The 20,663-nt window shown below is 39.8% G+C and overlaps 1 protein-coding gene across 2 annotated transcripts; it reads left to right on the forward strand.

Annotated features, from left to right (window-relative positions):
- Nucleotides 1-6,471: 6,471 nt before the first annotated feature.
- klc2 (kinesin light chain 2) lies at nt 6,472-20,203 on the forward strand. 2 transcript variants are annotated; one of them, XM_023346628.1, is made up of 14 exons: nt 6,472-6,575; nt 10,116-10,361; nt 10,443-10,785; nt 11,678-11,894; nt 11,974-12,163; nt 12,271-12,444; nt 12,572-12,671; nt 14,166-14,215; nt 14,402-14,469; nt 14,924-15,032; nt 15,265-15,435; nt 16,533-16,657; nt 17,243-17,300; nt 17,936-20,203. In XM_023346628.1, the coding sequence occupies exons 2-14, from the start codon at nt 10,134-10,136 to the stop codon at nt 18,017-18,019; spliced, it is 1,917 nt and encodes a 638-aa protein (XP_023202396.1). In that variant the 5' UTR covers nt 6,472-6,575; nt 10,116-10,133; the 3' UTR covers nt 18,020-20,203. The 2 variants fall into 2 exon arrangements, with proteins under 2 accessions (XP_023202396.1, XP_023202397.1); XM_023346629.1 differs by having other exon boundaries at nt 15,265-15,405.
- Nucleotides 20,204-20,663: the final 460 nt, after the last annotated feature.

The following is a 20,663-nucleotide window of genomic DNA, read 5'->3' on the forward strand; positions in this document are numbered from 1 at the left end:
TGTGCTGGGAGACGTGTAGTGTGTGTGTTTGTGATGTGGTGATTATCAATATCACTGATTATCTGATTAGGGCTGCAGAAGCTGCAGTGGTCATCTTGTTCACGTTGTAGCTGCACACAAGGCAAAATGCTGGGGTTGACCTTTTTTAAAATAAATAAATATAAATCCAGCAAATATAAACTATAGAAATTCTCCAAATATGATTATCTATTCAAACGATTGACTTGTGACATGTTTCGGAAAAACACATTGCCTTGTGTCGTCTACAGCGTGACACTCTCCATCGCCGCTGAAGTATTACAGAAAATAGTTTTTTAAAATAGTGTTAACGCTGATCTCTTTATTTAAAATAGTTTATTTGACAATAGAGAGGACTATATTTTTTTCTCTGAGTTGATGTTACAGTGTTACAGTTGTGATGTCGGTAGCGTGTGTCTTTTTTTTGTGTGTTTGGCGCCACCTGATGTATGAATCTTCTCAGTTCACAGATCACACTCTGTCTCCTCCTGATCGATTTTTAATAAGTTATTCTTTATATCTGAATGTATCTTCTTTGGTTGCTCTTCACTGAGTTTTAGAAATGAAATATCCCACAGACTATGATTTTGGCAAGCCAGTCTTCCTGAACTTGATTTTTTTTATTTATTTTGTTTGATTTTTTTATTTTTTTCATTTTGATTGAGAGTTGCACGTTAGCGGCTCGGTTTTAGTCGTCCATCAGATATTGTTGCACTGTTGATTTGACCTAGATGTTGCTCAAACTAAACCTGAGCTCAAAGTTTCATTCTGAACTTGAAGCTGCATCAGCAGCACTAGGCTCTGATGTTTTGTTTCAAAGGAAAACTACACTAAATTAGAAAAAAATTATAATAATAACCAAGATCTAAAGTTTGCAGCAAATTAATGGAAACAAGTTTTGGATCCTCAAGCTCTGAACTCAAGCAATGTGTGTGTTTTGTTTAATTTTATCTTTTTAAATCATTCAAGAAAAAGTATACGGCTGTACACAGTACCAAACTAACACTTTATTAAACTCTATGCTGTGTACAGGCTTTAAAACTGGGTAACTTTAAAGTACAGCAAAATAACACACCCTATGATGTCCTTTAGTGTCGTAAACTGCAATATTCAGTTTTCTTGACGCCAACAGATGTTTTGTCCCAAAGACGATTCTGCAGATTTTGTAGGCGGGTTTGCTGAAGGGCTAGGCTAAGGTTAGCATCTGTAATCTGCTTTGACTTGGCTGGTCACATCTTTCAGCGTGAATCCAGTTAATTGTCTACACATAAAGCGATACTGAAAAGCTGTTACCCTTCTGCTTTAGAAACCGAGCGCTCTGCCTTGATCGTCACACATTTTAATGAATGGTGTTTCAGCTGCTCTCTACCGAGTTTTCCCTCAAGCCACATCCTCGTAGATGCAACGAGCAGACCGAAAAGAAGCTGCAGCAGCCAGTGCAGTCTCTTCTTCTTCACTGTGAGCATCGTTGTAAAAGATTCAAAGCACCTGAATGTTCATGGTCACAATTTTTAAAAAGTGGCTGAACAAATTGTAGTCGACGGACGGCACACAAACAACCAGCGTAGGGGGTTGAACTTAGTGCAGAGCGTTGATCAAAACCACATCAGGACATCTTCATTCTCTACTATATAGATTTCAAAGCTCTACTCATCAAAAAGCTGATATACCCACAATAGTTTTGGCTATAACATGTCCTAGAAAGTCATTTAATTCTTCTTATACGAGCTAAAACTAGCTAAACCAAATTAGCCAAATTAACTGGTCGACTTGAAGTAGCATTCAATTGCATAACCCATCTTCCTTAGTACCTTTACTTACTTTGTCACTCTGTTGGTTGTTAAATTATGCAGATATCTTTTATGTTCACAAAGCAACAGCAAGACAATTGTTAAAAACTAATATTCAGCTTGCTTCTCACTGCCCCAAACTGGTCAGTCAATTCTTGGTAACATGAGAGAATTATTCACCAAAACAGGGAAGCCTAAAACTTGAACACCATTATGCCTTCTAACAACTTTCTCCAATTCTGTTCCCACTTCTTACAAGTCTAGATTAAGCTGTTAAAAGATTTAGTAAATCTGAGAAATTGGGACAAAATGTGTGCATTTGGAATGAAATTCAGTGTTTTTGCATCACCGTTGGAGATTTATGACCTAGAGCCCAGTTGAGAGCAACAATTTGTACTCTTGTCAAAAATGTTTTGTGTTGAGGTCATTGCAACAATTTAGTTTTCTTATTTATTGATCAGTCCTCTGTTTGCACCCCCAGAGGGAGGCCAGAGGTCGATGTAAATTGGAAATATCTCACTGAATACTGCTCAAAAATGAACGTTTTAATTATTATAGTAATATTTTCAGGGTTTTTTTTTGTTTGTTTGTTATATTTTCTTGGATTTTGTCCAAAACAGTGTTTACCATCATTTCAGCGAACGGCAAATTGCCTCATCACCTAATGTTTCCTACAGTCTCCTTGGAGATGCTGGTTGTTCTGTGTGCAAGTCGTCAACCTGTTGCTGCGAGTGATTCCTTTACCTGTACCTCTGTGTTTGTGTCAACCAGTGATTGTCGCCGTGGTTCCTCCGTCTGTGGTTGGAGATTACGAGCCGTTCCGTGTGTCTGTAATCTCTCTCTCTCTCTGTGTGTGTGATCAGCAGATATGTCTTTTTCACCAGGCTTCCACAGGCTCACCTCCCTGGGAAAAACACACTGTCCCCCGTTCCTTCGCAACTTGTAAATCGCCCGTCTGTCCTCAGAGGAACGGGGGAGGAGGTTCGCTTGTTCAAAGCAGTCGATTTCTGCCTGAAGAGGTTTTGCTGAGAGCAGAGCCTCCTGAGCTTGTGGACTTGTGAAGAGTATTTTGCACATACCATTTTTCTTCAGCAGCGATTTTTTTTTTTTTTTTTTTTTTTGTTGCCTTCTGCCTATAACAGCAGTTATAATAAACCAACTATTATGCTTGTACATACAAGATAGTACTTGATATATATTTTTGTTTAGTTATGTTTTTGTTCATTCTACATGTTTTGTAGTACTGCTTTTTTTTCCATGATTGCGTCTGTCGGTAGAACAGATGTGGGGTCAACAGTGAAAGTGCTCATTATGTTTGTTTTGTTTTTTTAAATAAAGATATTCCTCGTTTGTAGCTGTGTAATTTTTTTTTTTTTTTTTTTATTCATACTGGAGCAGCAGTTTGGTATTAAGCTATGAAAATATAAAAAGCAAGTTTATCCCTCGTATAGTTTCAGGGTTTCTCAATTTATTTCTAAAACTGTATTAGTTCTTAGAAAAAAATTTACATTTTGAAAATTAAAAAAAAAAAAAATCTTCAGTATAAAAAAATAAATGTAAAATTTTGCGGTTTCTCTAAATTATTCTAAAAATATAAAGTATAAAGTCAAACATCCCAGACAGCATTAAACAGCCGCGACAACACTGAATGTTAAACATCAGACTTAACGATAACCACTGGTGGCTAAAGCTTAACAATGTTAAACTGGGGTGCTGTGGTGGCGCAGGGGCAAAGCATGACCCACGTTGAGGCCTTAGTCCTTGTAGCGGTGGTCGTAGGTTCGATTCCCGGCCTGGCGACGTTTGCCGCATGTCTTCCCCCTCTCTGATTACCCTGTTTCCTGTCAAACTACTTTCAAATAAAGGCCACTAGAGACAACAAAACCTTATAAAAAAAAAAAGATACAAAAAAAAAACAATGTTAAACTTTGTAGATAAACATTGGGGGCAACTTCATTTTCACACAATTTATTAATTTGATTTCAAGTCTGCAAATCTTGGAACCTTAAAGTGTTTTTAATTTAACCCTTTCATGCATAGTGGTCACTACAGTGGACAGCTTTCTAAAAGCCATTTTCTTGTGCTTCCTGTGGATTTTTATGTTATAAATGCACACGGACCACTGAAGTGGACGCTAATGCATCATAAAACATACCATCAACTACTGGCCATCAGCTGCAAATGCAAGAAATTATTTTTGTTAAATACAATATGGCCGACAGACAAAAAAGCATGAGAACCGACCCGGTCCCTCCTTCTACTGTAGACGACTCTTGCAAGTAAAAAAATATTGTGACATCAGATAACCCCTAAGGAACAATACTACTGATGTATTTTTCAAATAACAACTTTGTATTTGGACAAAATTACAATTGATCACATAAAAAAAGAAAATAAAAAAAATTATTTTTACAAAAAAAATTTCCTACCTTTTTTTATGCCTTAAGAAAAAAATGTTAAAAAATGGAAAAAAAATTCTGACACAAAGGATCATAATTCATGCATGAAAGTAACAAATTTTTACCTTTTTAATTTACAACTGAAATTAGTAATTATAGTAAGTTATGTATTGTAGAAGTCCACACTAACTAGGGAAAATTAACTGTTTATCCCAGAGAGTAATGGTTAAACACTAATTAAGAAGAAATTATCTGTGTACATTGGCAAGGAGATGGTAATTATTCTATGGCTCAATGTCTGATTGTTATTAAAATTGCCATTATTACTATTATGCATCTGTAGATTTTTCTCGTCTTATGAATTAGTTCGTAACCATTTTGTCTATGCAATGTAGTTTATTTGTTGGCTCTTTAGCAACAAATAAACTATCGAACAGGAACATGAATAATATAACATGGTTTTAATTACAACTTTTTTATAATTAGGGCATTGTAAGCAAGTCATTAAATTGAGATAAAGGATCGGATTAAATAAGTTTTCTGATGCCGTTTCATTCTTACAAACACCTCTGTAATTAAAATATTTTTTAAAAGGTAGGGAATAGCGCAAACATCTGCGATAGCTTTTCATTTTAAACGGATAGGATATTCTGATGAAGGAAGTGATATTTTTGTGTTTTTGTCATGTATATAAATTGTTCCAATCAGGGGCGCAACTATTACGAACTTTGTTGGAGCAAGTCTCCTTTACCTTTTTCCAAAAGGAGAGCTTAGATCTCACATAAACGTCACTCTGGGAGCTTTCATCACTCATCTTTATTGCGCTGTCCAAAATGTCCAAATGAATTTTGTGTTGACTGACAACAAAATTGTTGTTGTCAGTCAACAACAATTTTGTTGACTGACAACAGTTGTCAGTCAACAATTGACAATTGTTGACTGACAATGATCAGTTAAGAATTAACTGATTAGTTGGTGATGTCATGGACTTTATGACATCACAGAGGCATCATTAGAAGGGCCTCATGACACAGACATCTTTTGAAGTCATGCTGATGACATCATTGTCAGCAGCATGGCAACTGTTGCTAGGGGTAATAATAGCACACAGTGAGCATATGAAAAAAATTAATCTGTGGGCATTAAATACATTTTTCCCACAAGTCTGAAATGGAAGTGACCTGCGCAGCTTCGCCAGAACAGGTTGGGCCAGGGAACCATTGGTCCCTCCACTTTACCCCCCTACACATTTTTATTAATAGTGTGAATGAATGCTGCAGGCATTCATTAATGCTGCAGGCATTCATTCACACTATTGAGTCCCACGTTTCTGGTTGCTGCGTAAATTTCGCTTCACTTCTTCTTCTGCATACTTTGCTCTATTTTCACCTTTCAACTTTTATACTATCCAGCTTGCTCTCCTAATGCCGGCTATTTCTCTTGGTATTCATAACCTTCATACTTTTTGTAATATTCAGCTTTTTATGAATTTTTCACCCCATGGGGGAAACCGCGCCATCCTGTGGCAGAATTGAGAATTACAATATAAAATGTCTGTTGTGTTTCACAGTGGATGTTTTAGTTCCTGCCTATCAATGGCAATCAATCATCCAGTTTCAGGCCTGATGGAGGACACAAGGCAGCGGCCATTTTGAAGTTGGGCAGTTTAACAGCTTTTATGTTGTTTAACACCTGGGAATAATTTGACCTTTTGATGTAGTTTTTTTTTGTGCTGCATGTGGCATGTTTTTTGTAGTCACCGTGTAAACGATGCCTCCAAACAAATGTTGATATCTTACGAACCATAAAAGGTTTGGATTTCATTCACTAACCAATGCATTGCTAAGCATAACTCCTAAGCTTCAAAGTCAGTCTCGTCACTCAGAGAATGTTATCCAATGATCATATTTGACATTAGCACAGCCTGCTGTAGTTTTCGCTTTGTCAACGTCACTGTAGACGTTTTAGACGCGGAGCACCGACAGATAGACATAGCTATCTATCCGTGCTACGGTAGGAAAATCTGACGAGGTAGCACAGATAGTCAGAGCAACTGCCCAGCTCTGATTGGACAATGTAAAGGCCATTATGTGACGGCCTTTAGAGAGGACTGGTAAAGGAGTTTACGTTAACGTGCTGTTTTCAAAGAAAAACCTACACGTAACTTGGAGGCTAACGTTAACAAATTAGCTGAAGAACTTTCAGTTAATGTCAGTTAAACTTTCAGCGAGTCTTATTTTGGAAGAACGCCGCCGGAAGTTGCGTTGCATCAGCTAGCTTGCCTGGCTCGAGCGTTTCTGGAGCATCACAACATTATTCAGCCGCTTTGTTCTGACGTCGGGGAAGCGTCGCTGTTTCTTCCATGAAGGTAACGAACATGTCGCGTTGTTTATAATGTATAAATATAAAAGAAGACGATGCGGCGACTTAAACCGAGAGTTTGGGTAAAAACAGTGAATCCAAGCGGCGACGTTTGCGAATATGCGAACTGCGCCGCTAATGAAGTTTCCTGTTTTATAACGTTTAATAACGAAACATTGGAGTTAAATGCCTCATCCGCTCTCCTGGATTATACAAAGCGAGTTATTTTCTGTTTATGAAGTCGGGCCTTCATTGTTTACACACAGCTTCAGTGTCGGGATGTGACTCATCAAACTGTGGGATATATTTTTTATTTTAACTAGATATTGTATCAGTGCTCAGTCACATCGCTGTCCTTTGTCGGTCACCTCCACTCATCTGCTGCCAGAGACAAAAAACAAAACAAAAACCGTCGCCGCCCTTCTCGGCCGCAGGCCTGCGTCATCCTCCGGCCATTTGGCCTGGAAAACACGGCAGCATCGAAACACGCACAGATAAAGAGACGGTCGTCGTGTTGCGGATTTCCTTTGAGCTCCGTGACGTGACGGCGGCTTTTAGGGTTGAACACGACAGGCTTTTACAGTGGGAGCGTTACGAGTGGTGCATTGCAGTCAGCTTTGGAGGAGGAAGGGAGGGAGAGGAGAGGAGAGGAGGAAGGAGAGCAGGTGCACCTCCAGCATCAAAGCTGGAGCAAAAACAAAAACGATGCTGCACAGTCTGATCCTGCTCCAGTTAATGTCAGTCATGACACTCGAGTCAGTAACTGGGATATCACATTGAAGACATGATAGTTTGATAATATATTATGAATCATATTCTAAAATGAAACAAAAATACAAAGAGAGTGCTTATAGAGAGTATAGTCCATAATAACCTAGCTATAATAAGCAGGCAGTTCTTCTTCATTTGTTTATTTTTGTTGTTTTGAATGAACAGCATGTGCCTTTATCAACTGAGCTGTTTAGTATCTACAAGCTGAACGGAGAGCAGATGATGATGATGTACCGGAGTGGTGACATGTGTCCTGACCTCATAAGGTGTCAGTCGGCGATTAAAATGAACCATTTTTATTTCTTGATGGGCTCTGACTTAAAGCTTAAAATACAGAAAAATAATTTATTTTCTGATAAAAGAAAAAAAAAAACTATTAAGAATCTAAGAATTAGCATTTTGTTTTAATAAAAATCAGACAGACGTTAGGCACAGATTTCAACGTTCCTTAGTTTCTTGTTGTTTAATAACTACTTTTCCTACTAATGAACATGCAGGAGACAAAGTAATTAAGCTGGGAATCAGAACCACGGATGTAAAGACTGAACTGGTCAAGCTCTACCATAGGAAAATGCAGAACTTTTTCTTTTTCAGACTGGACCTGCAAATGGCTATTTTCAAAGTTGCTGTAAATACCACATTATGGCATTGAAATTGATTTTTTTTCTCGCCTTCTTTTTTTTAACATTAAGTATGTAAATGAGAAACAAAGACAAAGTCACACTGTGTGTGGGAAGGAGGAGGAGGAATCAGTTTTTACTTTTAGAAAACTATTTGGAGGTGAAATTTTTAACTGTCTTTGCATTTTTAAATTCGCACTTTGTTTTCACAATTCGTAACACAGCAAAATCTTTTGAGAAAGTAGAACCTTTTGTCTCTTTTGACTTTGCAACAGCATCCAAACAAGAGTGTTATTAATTTAACTTTAGGGTTTAACTTTCTCGATGCCCAAGAGACTTAAGTTTTCTACCTAGTAAATTCATTTTTAGTTAATTTCTCTTTTATTTTCATTTAAAATTGGCAAGACATTGAATCCTTTCAGGGACAGGCGTGGTTAAAGTTAAATGCGCCGTGTGAATTGTATCGTCTCTTAGCACTCTACCGGTCTTCTTCTCTGAAGGTGGATCAGTTCTCACTTTAACTGGACTTCCTGGTGCCTGACCGGTGCCGTGTTAGCTTGTAGCCCACAGGTACTGAGTGATCTGCTTTAGGGACAAGTGAACTAATGCATCCCCTCTCACACGCAATCATTTTCTCTTCAGTGTAACTATTTCTTACCCACTGATAAAGTAGAAACCGCTTCCTGCTGCTTTTTAACCATTTTTGCAATTATAACCAAACAAACTGCCTGTTGTAATCTTTTTGTGTATTTAATTTGTTATTAATCAGTTTTTTCTAACTATTTCTCATAATGCAGGCTATAAAATCACATGTGTTGCATATTCATTTTCTGATTCCCTGCATCTGATTATCGCGTTTAATCTAACTAAAATCTTCATTCACGTTAGGAATCCTTGATCGGGATGTTTTGTCCCTTTTGCCGGCCTAAAATATTTAAGAATGGGGATTTGCAAGTAAGAATCTGAAGCTTCATTCAGATCAGCGGGATTTGGTCAAATGGGCAGTGTTGGATACCACTCAACATTCTCATCAGCGATCTTCCGTAATCTGCAATTTATTATCTGGTCAATAATAGATGCTTTGTTGCCACACATGGCTACGATCCTGTCTCCTGCTGATGACATTTGCATATAAATTAGTTAGCATAAGTGCAAGCATAACATTAGCATGTTTGGTCTCTCGATTTTTATACAACTTGTTGATAGTGGATTCCAATCCGGTTCCGGTTTATTATGCGCGGACAAAACGTCTTGGAAAAGTTGTTTTCCTGCTCCTGAAGCTGAGCACTTTGACCGTCAGAAGTTTTGATAATGGCTCACAGCATCCAATACAGTCTCTCTTTCAGTCTCAATGTCTTTTCAGCAGTCAAAACAAGTCTGTGGATTGTTCGAGAAAACCCAGATATGTTAGATTAACTAAATAATGAAGAATGTGTCACCTAAAACACAGTTTTCTAAGAAATGCAAATGAGAACAGAGCCTCATTTTTTTAAAAAGTGACTTCTGTATAGAAATGGTGCGTTTATGGCCCAAAAAGTAAATTTAAAAAACTCATGTCAAACACGGCACTTAAACAGGATGTCCATACATTATTAAAAAGTCTTTAATTCATGTATCTAACTTTTAAGGCCTCAAAAACGTAAGCTGGCCTTTAATATGTTAATCACAGGTTTTAAATGTTGTCTTGATAGCACTATTTAATTTTCTATATTCTGTGTGTTTTTGTTTTTTTTAACTTTTCTGTCAAGCAGAAGTTTGACATCTTCATTGCGTTCTGTGACTTGAGACGCATGAGGCTACCGGCTAAGCTAACATACCCATGCTAGCTAGTGTTTTTTGCGAATATCGTGGATAAGTGCATATTTTTCTCCAGTTTCCCGGACGACGTTTGTACATTTTTGTGGATATAAAGCTCTTAAATTCCTTTCATGGTGGTCTTAAAAAGTCTTAGATTTGGGTCAAAAATAAACAAGTATGTTAAGCTGGAAATCTTAACGATACCGACCAACTATTGTGCAATCGGTTGTTTTTGTTTATTTTGTTTTACCTACTACACGTGAGTGTCCAGCAGCTAGCGTATATCGTTTCACAAAGCAGTGAAGTATAAATAAACAGAGTTGTACAATAAAGTTTTCTTTCAATCACATTGTGGACAGTGTGCATGAAACCACGCAATGTCCACCATGGTGTATCCGCGTGAAGAAACCCTGGAGCGCCTGACCCAAGATGAGATCGTCCTCAACACGAAGGCCGTCATGCAGGGCCTGGAGACGCTGCGCGGCGAACACGCGCAGCTGCTCAACTCGCTGCTGGACTGCACCCAGCCGCCCATCGCCCAGGAGAAATCCGGCCTCCTCCGGAAGAACCTGGAGGACATCGAGCTGGGCCTGGGAGAAGCGCAGGTTGGCTCTGGTCCAGTCGGCAGCTTTCCCCATCCTCAGTCTCTCGGCGGATGCTTACGTTCCGTTTTCGTTGTCGCCCAGGTCATCATCGCTCTGTCAAACCACCTGAGCGCCGTGGAGTCGGAGAAGCAGAAGCTGCGCGCCCAGGTGCGTCGGCTCTGCCAGGAGAACCAGTGGCTGCGGGACGAGCTGGCAGAGACGCAGCACAAGCTGCAGCGCAGCGAGCAGTGCGTGGCCCAGCTGGAGGAGGAGAAGAAGCACCTGGAGTTCATGAATCAGATCAAGAAGATTGATGATGACGTTTCCTTGTCGGAGGAGAAGAGCCAGAGCTCCGGGGGGAGCAAGGGAACGGGAGGAGGAGGAGGAGACTCTTCAAAGGACAGCCTGGATGATCTGTTCCCCAACGACGATGACCAGGGAACAGGTAGCTGTGATCTACATCGTTTTTAATAGGATATTGCACACACAAAGAGCTGCAGAGCATTAATTGTTTATGCATGGAAGTCACGCCATTGCATCCGACCATCCTGAATGATTTATTCCCTTTTTTCCAGATCAGAAAATTCTAAGCCAATGGTTTGCAACCTTTTTAAAGAGCCATTTTTGCCTTCAGTTCGCCGACGTATGTCAATTTAGAGCACATGTAAAACATTCTGGGGAAAGAAATGCAGCTTGTGAAGCGGAAATACTTGCGCTCAATAATTCTTGACATTGTTTGCTGATGTTTGCAAAGCAAACGGTCGATCAGCACCGTTTATTTTATGTGGCACTTTTTGGCCGTAGCACCAAGAGTGGAGATAAGAAAAACCATAAATGTAAACTTTTGCGTTCTAAGTGTTTTTTGGTTTGTTTGTTTTTTTATCTCTTGTGAGAAATGAGCAAAAAACATGAATATAGGTTGTCAAATTTAAATCAGGTTTTGAGAACATCAGTTAATTTATTTTTCTAAATTCACATTGGTTTTAAATTTAATACAAAACTGTCCTTTAAAAAGTAGTTTTAAAAGTATTTTAGTGTTTAAAAAACTGAAACTAGCAAAATGTCCGATGTAGGTAATTGGATCGCTTGTCATTAACACAGGTACTTGTTATAGGTACTATAGCTTTTTAGTACTACATAGTACTAAAAAGCTGTAGTACTTTAGAGCACTTTAACGACTACACGGCATATACTAATTACTAGAATAGATCTAAAGTAACACCTTAATGGCCGGTAATTTGTTTCTAAATGTTTTAGGGTAAAAAAAAAAAAAAGAAGAAGAAGAAAGAAGTGAATTTAATCAAAGTTCTTTGTGACTCTGTCCGGTTCTGTTCCAGCCCAGCCCAGTGGGGAGGCGGCAGCCCAGCAGGGGGGCTACGAGGTCCCGAATCGTCTCAGGACGCTGCACAACCTGGTCATCCAGTACGCCTCTCAGGGCAGGTACGAAGTGGCCGTGCCTCTGTGCAAGCAGGCCTTGGAGGATCTGGAGAAGTCGTCCGGACACGACCACCCGGACGTTGCCACCATGCTCAACATCCTGGCCTTGGTGTATAGGTGAGCTGGTGGATTTATGTTTATAAAAACTTCTTACTACTCTCGAGCCTTTTTTTTTTTTTTTTTGCGGTGTTTCCAGGGACCAAAACAAATACAAGGAAGCTACTCACCTTCTGAACGACGCCTTAGCCATCAGAGAGAAAACACTGGGGAAGGACCACCCGGCGGTGGCTGCAACCCTCAACAACCTGGCTGTGCTGTTTGGCAAGAGGGGCAAGTACAAGGAGGCCGAGCCGCTCTGCAAGAGGGCCCTGGGCATCAGAGAGAAGGTGAGGGCCCACAGCACCGAAGGACACGAGAGCAGTGCTGCTTTTAAATTTGTTTTCCATTTGAGTGAAAGCCTGACGCAAATGATGTCTCGTTTGTTTGTGTTCAGGTGCTGGGGAAGTCCCATCCGGACGTAGCCAAGCAGCTGAACAACTTGGCCCTGCTGTGCCTGAACCAGGCCAAGTACGACGAGGTGGAGTACTACTACAAACGGGCCCTGGAGATCTTCGAGTCCAAACTGGGAGCCGACGACCCCAGCGTGGCCAGGACCAAAAACAACCTGGTGGGAACCCGATGGATACAGCTCAGCGTCCTGAATCCTCCTTACGTCCTCATGTCCTTTCTCTACAACATGTCTAGTTTCCAAGGCAACCCCTGTCAGCGCACTGATTTATGTCGTTTCCCTTTAGGCCACTTGCTACCTGAAGCAGGGCAAGTTCAAAGATGCAGAAGTTCTGTACAAAGAGATCCTGACCAGAGCACACGAGAAGGAGTTTGGATCAGTCAACAGTGAGTGAAACCATCAGCAGCTAAGCTAGCAGCTCAGCTCACAGCCCTTAAAAAGACTCAATTTTATGCATCTAAAATGAAGGCCTTAAAAATGTGCTAGTACAAGTTTTAAATTTGGTTGCAACAGGACTATTAAATCTCATATATTCAGTTATTTTTCCTCTTGAAACTTTTCTGTCAAGCAAAAGTTTGTCGTGCGCTGACATCTTCGCTGCGTTTTGAGGCGGTTCAAGCTACCAATAACTTGCTGCTAATATTCCCTTGTTAGCTAATTAGCTAGCTATCTCTTTGTGTCAGTCATAAACTTGATACATGGAGAGCGACAGACAACGGCGACAGGCAAAAGTCATCTCCACCCGACGCTCAGGACGCGATTGCGGCAACAGCAAAAACGTTTAGCCTTATTCAACTCGTGTCGCGTCGCAGGCCTGCATGTGCTCGTCTACGCAAGGGCGAGACATCGCCTAACCTGTGTCGAGCCCTTTAAGCGCAGATTTGTTAGTTTTTGTTGTTGTCTCATTTCTGTTGCCAAACAATACAATACATTCGTGTTTTTCTTTGGCCACACCAAAGAAAAACTGATCCCTTTATCACCCTGATCTCCCAGCAGGTCAGAGGATTACTCTGCGATACCAAAGCTGCTTTATGTTCCTGGTTCCCTCCTCTCTGTCAAACCAAGGCTTTACAAACCGCTACTGCCCACACGCTCAGCACCAGACCGGACCTCAGCCGCAGCTTTATGAATGACTGTTATGTGTAATTTGAGAAAAACCATAGAGAGGTTTTCAGGAAGGATTTGGGGTTGAAGCGGTTAATCGTGATTAATTGATTATTGAAGTAATTGTCAACAAATTTTAGAAATCGATTAATCGTTAACTATGCAGACTCTGGAACATGTCATTTGCTAAATGATTCACATATTCAAAGCAGTAATTAAGCCAAAACTTTAAGAAAAACACATAAACATTTTTGCATTTATGATGAACAACCTTCTTCTTCTGTAGATGTTTTTTCTAGAACTCATCAAGTGGCGTAGTTCAAAAAAATCTACCATTAATCATCTTTATGCTATCCATTATTAACTGGTTAATGTAAAACTAATCATCAGATCCGCCTTACGCTGTGTTGATGTTGAGTCGAGCAGAAGGAGCTGAGCTTTTCACATATTGATGTTAGCAGTTTTCAGCTGCAGATGCATTCTTTGCCACAAATAATCAAGTTTACACTACATGAACGATGTTATCGCATGTTAGGCAATGAAATGTTTGGGGTGTTTTTTACTTAAAAATAAAATAAATTATTTATTTGCTTGCACCTTTTAATGTACTTCTGCTATTGTATAAAAATGTTTTGTTGGTTAAATGACAAATCTGGAGAATGTGCCAATTAAAAAAAAAAAAAAAATATTGCCAGAATATTTTGTTACTAAAATAATCGTTAGCAGCGAGCCTAGAATGTTTTCTAATTGGGTTTTTTTTCCCTCTCATTTTGTAGATGACAATAAGCCCATCTGGATGCACGCAGAGGAGAGGGAAGAAAGCAAGGTCAGTCATTAACGTTGACCTTTGATATGCCTGCTGCCACATTTTTTTAAAAAATGGCCTGAAAAGGACAACAAAGACGCTTTGAGTTGCTGTTGCTGCTCGTGTTTTGCACTCGGCTTCTTTCGCTCTCTGCTTGTTCTCATCCTGGCTCGCTCTCCTGTGTGTTTCTCTCTCTGTCTGCGTCAGAGCAAACAGAAGGACTCGGGGCCGTACGTGGAGTACGGGAGCTGGTACAAGGCCTGCAAGGTGGACAGGTGAGAAACGGTCAAAACGAGAATAATGCATGACACCAGCATAGTTATTCCTACTAAGATGAAAAACAGATTTGGTTCAGTTCTTCCACAAACAGGGAGCTTTTAAGATATTTCTTTGTAGCCGAACATGCGGTTCAAGGAAGGCTGGTTGATGTTGAATGTAATGTTCTCTTGTTTTGTTTTTTTTACATTTTGAATAAAGTCGAAGGTTGTGTGTCACAGCATAAAAATTCCCAAAGGAAACAAAGTGGTGGCTGATTAATAGCGCCACAAACAACCTGTTTACATCCTGATTGCCTTCATTTTATGAGGGAGTGACCCCACGATGTCATCAAAAATAGAGAAAACAACTCATTGTTTTTAAATTCAGGCATCGTTATTTGCCAAATAATTTTTAAAAAAGCAAAAAATTTTGTTCATTTAGTTTTTCTTTTGTTTTTTTTTTTTTGTGTAGTCCAACTGTGAACACAACCCTGAAGAGCTTGGGAGCGCTGTACCGTCGTCAAGGCAAACTGGAGGCAGCCGAAACGCTTGAGGAGTGTGCCAGCAAGACACGCAAACAGGTACAACACACACTCAATGCTCGACACTCGACACTCTTTGAGTTACTGATGTTAGATTAGCTGCTTTCTTAGTTACATCACCTGAGTAGTTCAGAAGGAATTACAGCTGAAGCTCCTAAATCTCGCCAAGATCAGACACCAGCTTTGTGTTTATTCTCTGAAATGTTCGACTTTTACAGTCTTTTTATTGTTGTTGTTTTTCCTTTTCTTTTGTGTGATTTTGTTCTCTCAGGGGATCGACGCCATTAACCAGAGTAAGGTGGTGGAGCTGCTGAAGGACGGACCGGGGAGAGGAGGGGACAGGCGGCACAGCAGGGACGGACCAGGGGGACGAGGAGACAACGAGGGCGACGAGTCCGCAGAGTGGAACGGGGTAACATCCATGTTAGAGTTTACAGTTTCAGTAAGTGCAGACAGAACATAGTAGGACTGTTGTAAACAAATATTTTAGTAATCGAGTAATCTATCGATTATTCTTACGATTAATCGAGTAATCGGATTAAAAAATGAAACATTGGTAAATCTAACATAACAGCAGTGTTACTATTGCATATCAACATCAGTCCAATTTTTCACATTTGAGCTTCCCTAAGAATAACTTTTCTGTATTTTGGAAAATTAACTTGTAACAATAATAGCTCACTTTCTAAGTTAACCTGAAGAAAAGTTGTACAAAGATCTGAAATTATATTAAATTTCTTAATAAAGAGGCAGGCTGACAAATACGCTTGTCTATACTCCAGCTTTTGGTTTATGTATTCATCTTCAGTCATTTTAATAGATGAACTCTCTCTCACCTTGCCCAGACATTTATAGCTTTTGTGTTCAGCCATAATAGCGACGGGATTTGGCACCTTTGTTCGTCACACGCAGGGCGCTTCGCCGCCCATTAGTGGCGACCGGGATGATATCAAATTTATTTTCCGGTTCGTCCGTAAAACTACGCATCTGAAGCACAACCGTCCGCAGTGTTCAGTCTATCCGCTCACCTGTATAAATAATCCCGCCGTGCTCGTCCACGCCATTCGCTCTGAACCAGCAGCTCCGAGAGGAGAAAAGCTGCCGTTCTCCAGACATCGCTCCCGTCATTTTAAGGACGTTCATTGGTCCCCCGAAAAACTACAAAAACCCGGACGTTATCACGAATCGGTAAAATCCTGCCAGGCCGAACTTGAAAACTGGACGTTGTGCTGCTAACAGTTAGCTTTCGTCAACAACTCAGGCGGAAGTGAGCGCGCTGAACAACGCTAATATCGACCCGGCCGGAACACGGTGCATTAAATAATAAGACATAACTTAACGAAGCTTCGAGGCAGGTGAATTTTCCTTGAGGAATCTTAATAATCGAGGTACTCGAATCACTCGAGGAATCGTTTCAACCCTACAACATATCAATCTGTAGATCGTCCTGTTGTAGGAAACCCTCAAAATGACAGAGAACCTTTTAGACCTCCCTCTCATTTCCATACCTGGTGGTTGGTTTCTTTTCTCTCTCTTCAGGACGGTAATGGGTCTCTGCGTCGCAGCGGCTCCTTCGGAAAGATCCGGGACGCTTTGAGGAGGAGCAGTGAGATGCTGGTGAAGAAGCTGCAGGGCAGCGGACCTCAGGAACCCCGAAACCCTGGGTAAATACAACGTTGTCTCTGTGGAAAAATTTATTTCAAAAAGTAAATTGGCCTTAAATATGTTAACAGGTTTTGGATTTTTTTTTTTTTTTATCTACAATGAATGAATGCAAATTTCTTGCGAGTTGGCTGGATGAAGTTTATACATTTTTGTGGCGATGAAGGTCGTAAATTTTATTCATGATGGTTTCAAAGTTTAAGTTTAAGTCTGAGAGTAAAGGTGTCCGTCAGGAGCACGTGGCATAATTAAATATTTAAAAATAGACTCTGCTCAGTGTTGATCTGGTTTTACCACAGCTGAGCAGAGCTACGAGGAAGCAGCTGTGGGACTCGGATACAATCTATTAGTCATGGATTCAAGCAAAATAAAAAAAAATGAGGCAATCAGTTGTAGGTAAGCCTTTTTTCCACGGTGTGGGAGGATTATTCCGATGATACAAGGTCATTAGTTACAACTTAACGTTTGTAGCTGAGATTCTGGGTCAACTTGGAATATCTTATTGGTTCAGGATACAGTCGATGCTGTTCAGTTTTGTGTTTTTCAACACAGAAATCTTCTGGTTTTTTTTGTTTTTTTTTGCACAGAATGAAAAGAGCAAGTTCCCTGAACTTCCTGAACAAGAGCGCCGAGGAAACCACGCAGGTAAAGATGGTTTACGCCAAACCTCTGACAGTCTGGAAAAAGATGCAGCTACATTCCTTCCTGTCTTCCCTTCTTAAGATTTACTTTTGTTTTAATTCTTACTTTTGCTTTACTACTTACTTGCATTTTATTTTTATTTTTTAAGGTTTTACGTGTTACATATGTTTTAATTCTTACTTTCGTTTTACGAATTGCTTATATTTTGCTTGTTGTTTACGTTTTATTTCTTATTTACCTTCATTTGTTGTTTTAATCTTGGAATCTGTGTTTTTTTTTAAAGTGCCGTAGTGCAGCGAGACGGTTTAACTGCATGACTGGAAACTCAGTTTCCCAATTTATTAAAGTCGATTTAAACAAGCAGCATCCTGATCAGCTGAAAACCATGAGTTAATTATACCTGGTGATGATATTGGAGGAACTGAGTTAGAAATGGAGCTTCAGTGAAAAGATAATTATCGGTAATCAGTGCATTGATCTGCTGAACCTCCATGAAGGTTGAGTTCAGAATGAACTACAGGACAAGAGGAGAGCAGGTCAGGTTTTGTTTCTGCGCGTTGTTCTCGTTAAAACCTGGTGTGTTTGCTTGTTTTTCTACTGGACCGATCCCGAGCTAACACCAACCGATCCGTTTCCAGGACGCCAACTCCGGCCTCTCAGACAGCAGAGGACTCAGCGCCAGCAACGTGGACCTGACCAGACGCAGCTCCCTGATTGGTTAGACACGGCGGAGAGGCGGGGACAGAACAGGAAGGGGCTGTTTACCTCGGTTTAAGCAGCAGCTTCTATTGATTTTATTTTAAGGAACACTTAAAAAAAAAAAAAAACCAACAAAGAGACATGACCACACTTGATGTCATCACTGCTGCTACCGCTGTACACACCGCCGCCATCGACCAGAACACTGAATAGCATCGCGCACACACACTTATGAGCATGCTGCTGAACTAGAAAGTGGAATGTCTGCACCTGAACGCCTCATGTTTTCAACCAGTAGCTCTACGGTTCCTGCCCAGTCTCTCCTCTGCAGACACTCGACGTTTTGAAGGCGATGTTGGTTTCCGTTCGACGAGACGCGTCTCAGTTTGTATATTCCACACGTAGCATGACGTAACCACCGGCGACCGCGGTGCCATCCAAACACAATCAACCTTTTAGGGAAGCATAAGCACTAACCATTTCAACCTCAAACTGTTTGCCTTCGTGAATTTTTTTTTATGTGTATGAACGCTTTTAAATTATTTGACTTTTCCTTGTGTTTATAGCTCGATTTGTTTTTGTTTACACTTTATGGGGTTAAGGAGGGACTTAACTGGAAAAACACTGGGAGACTGGGAACAGATGGAGAACAATATGTGGGGGAAAACGAAAGGAAAGTACAGAAAATGTGACTTTTGCTTCATCTTGTCATCAAATATTAAAAACGCTCATAAATCCATCATCTGTTGCTGAATTTAGCTGTCAGGGTTTCACTCTAAACTGGAGATAAACACTTGAATGAACTCAATGAAGTGAAAGTCTTAGTGGCCAGATTCAGGGCAGAAAATCCTTCATTACTTTGTGGTTTATTTACGGAGGAAATCAAATGGAAAAGAAAATGTAGTCGAATATTTTAGAAAAGAAATTAAAAAATCTTCTGCTAATACCAAACAGCTTTTATTCTGAAGGAAAACGACCCTTTAACACCTGGCGGAGCTAATCAGGAGGGGCCTCAGGTCAGAGTGAGTTGGAGGTAACAATCACTGGAGGGGGAGATCCAAGGTAATCTTTAAACATTCATATACGATTTGTTTAAAAAGCTGCTGTGTGTTTACTGTAAATAGTTCGGTTTTCAGAAACATTGCTGTCAACCTGGTGAAGATGTGAAAAAAACTGCAAAATGAATTTTCCTCTTACTTACTGTCCTCTTACTTAGGGATTATTGACTTAAAACAAACCCTCGTTTCTATGACTACAACTGAAAAGTTACTTGAAAGTTAGTTTTCTCTTAATTCACATGTACTGATATATTTTCAAAAGAGACTAGACCAAAAATACTTTGGTGGTTTTTGCAGTGAAAGTGTCAGTTCATGGTGCTGCGTAGTCAGACCAGCTGCCCACAGACGTTGCAGTAGGAAAACAAGCCCACAGCATGACTCATATTCCACCTTACTTTACCAGGGAGCATGAAGTGCTTGTTTTACTTTGTCACGTTTTGTTTTAGACAAACATTTGTTAAAATCCGCATATTTACATTTGTAAGAGTAGGACAGAAAATGCCCTTTTCCAGGCTTTTGTCTAACTGTTGCCATGGAGACGAGGCACCAATCTTTAATGCTGTTCCCCAAGAGTTTTACAAATATATATTTTACCTTCCTCCGTTTACTGGCAAGATGATCTTATTCAGTCTAATCGACTTCTGTGCCACGCCATATTAATACCCCCTGGAAACAGGAAGTTATTAATCACTAATTCATAGTTCCACATTTTACAGCAACCTAAAATTAGAAAATGTATGTAAAGTAGTTCCTCATTTTGCTATAATTTCTTCTACTGGTTATTCCTGTTTGTGTGAGATTACTCTGCTGCAGTAAAAGAAATGAATTTGAAGGGTTTTTTTAGCATCTTTATCAGGGATGGAAATAAAATGTCACTGTTTTAAAAATGATTTATGTATAATTTTGCACCAAGCAACCCTAAGTGGTATGTTTTCAACCCTTATGTGTCCGACAGTCAATGAGCCATCATCTGTAAATTTACTTTAGACTGTTTTATTTCTTTCTTTTTTTTTAAATGTTGCTACTGTGAGCTTTTATTTTGAAAGTACACACTACTGGTTAACTGAATGTTGCTTTTCATGACTTTCACTGGATTGTTGTGCTAAACTGGAACAAAAAAAAAAAAAAAAGACAAAACAATCCACCAAAGCAGAATGTACATGAAGTGGGATAACATTTGTATTTCTGACTTATCCTATCAGCTTCTGAATGTTGGGACTTTTGCAGGAATTCAGAAAGTGATTTTAAAAGAAAAAGAAAAAAGGTTTTGAACAGAAAAGCAAAGTGCTTTACATGTTAGCAGCAAATAATGTACAGTGTTTGACCTTTACATATATATATATGTACATGTGTGTGTTCACAGTGTATTAGGTCGACACCACCACGACTCCTTGTAGCCGTGTACAAATCATCATTAGCTACCGGTTTTCTCCCGCGTACCAGGCTGCTCTTCACTGCATTAATCACATTTTATTCTGCAGAGGCCCGGATCAGAAAACCTTCACAGAAATGAGTAGAATATTTTGCTATCAGGAGAGAGGGGGGAAAAAAAAGAAGAAGCCGCAACGGTTTTTAAATATCAATCTGCTGTTTATTGAAAGATGCTTTT

The sequence above is a fragment of the Xiphophorus maculatus genome, chromosome 14 (genome assembly GCF_002775205.1).
Source record: "Xiphophorus maculatus strain JP 163 A chromosome 14, X_maculatus-5.0-male, whole genome shotgun sequence".
Lineage (NCBI taxonomy): Eukaryota > Metazoa > Chordata > Actinopteri > Cyprinodontiformes > Poeciliidae > Xiphophorus > Xiphophorus maculatus.

Coding starts and splice junctions, on each gene's coding strand:
- klc2 (XM_023346628.1), top strand. CDS start 10,134: ATGTCCACCATGGTGTATCCGCGTGAAGAAACCCTGGAGCGCCTGACC. Junction 12,445..12,571: donor CCAGGACCAAAAACAACCTG/GTGGGAACCCGA, acceptor GTTTCCCTTTAG/GCCACTTGCTACCTGAAGCA. Junction 14,470..14,923: donor AAGGCCTGCAAGGTGGACAG/GTGAGAAACGGT, acceptor TTTTTTGTGTAG/TCCAACTGTGAACACAACCC.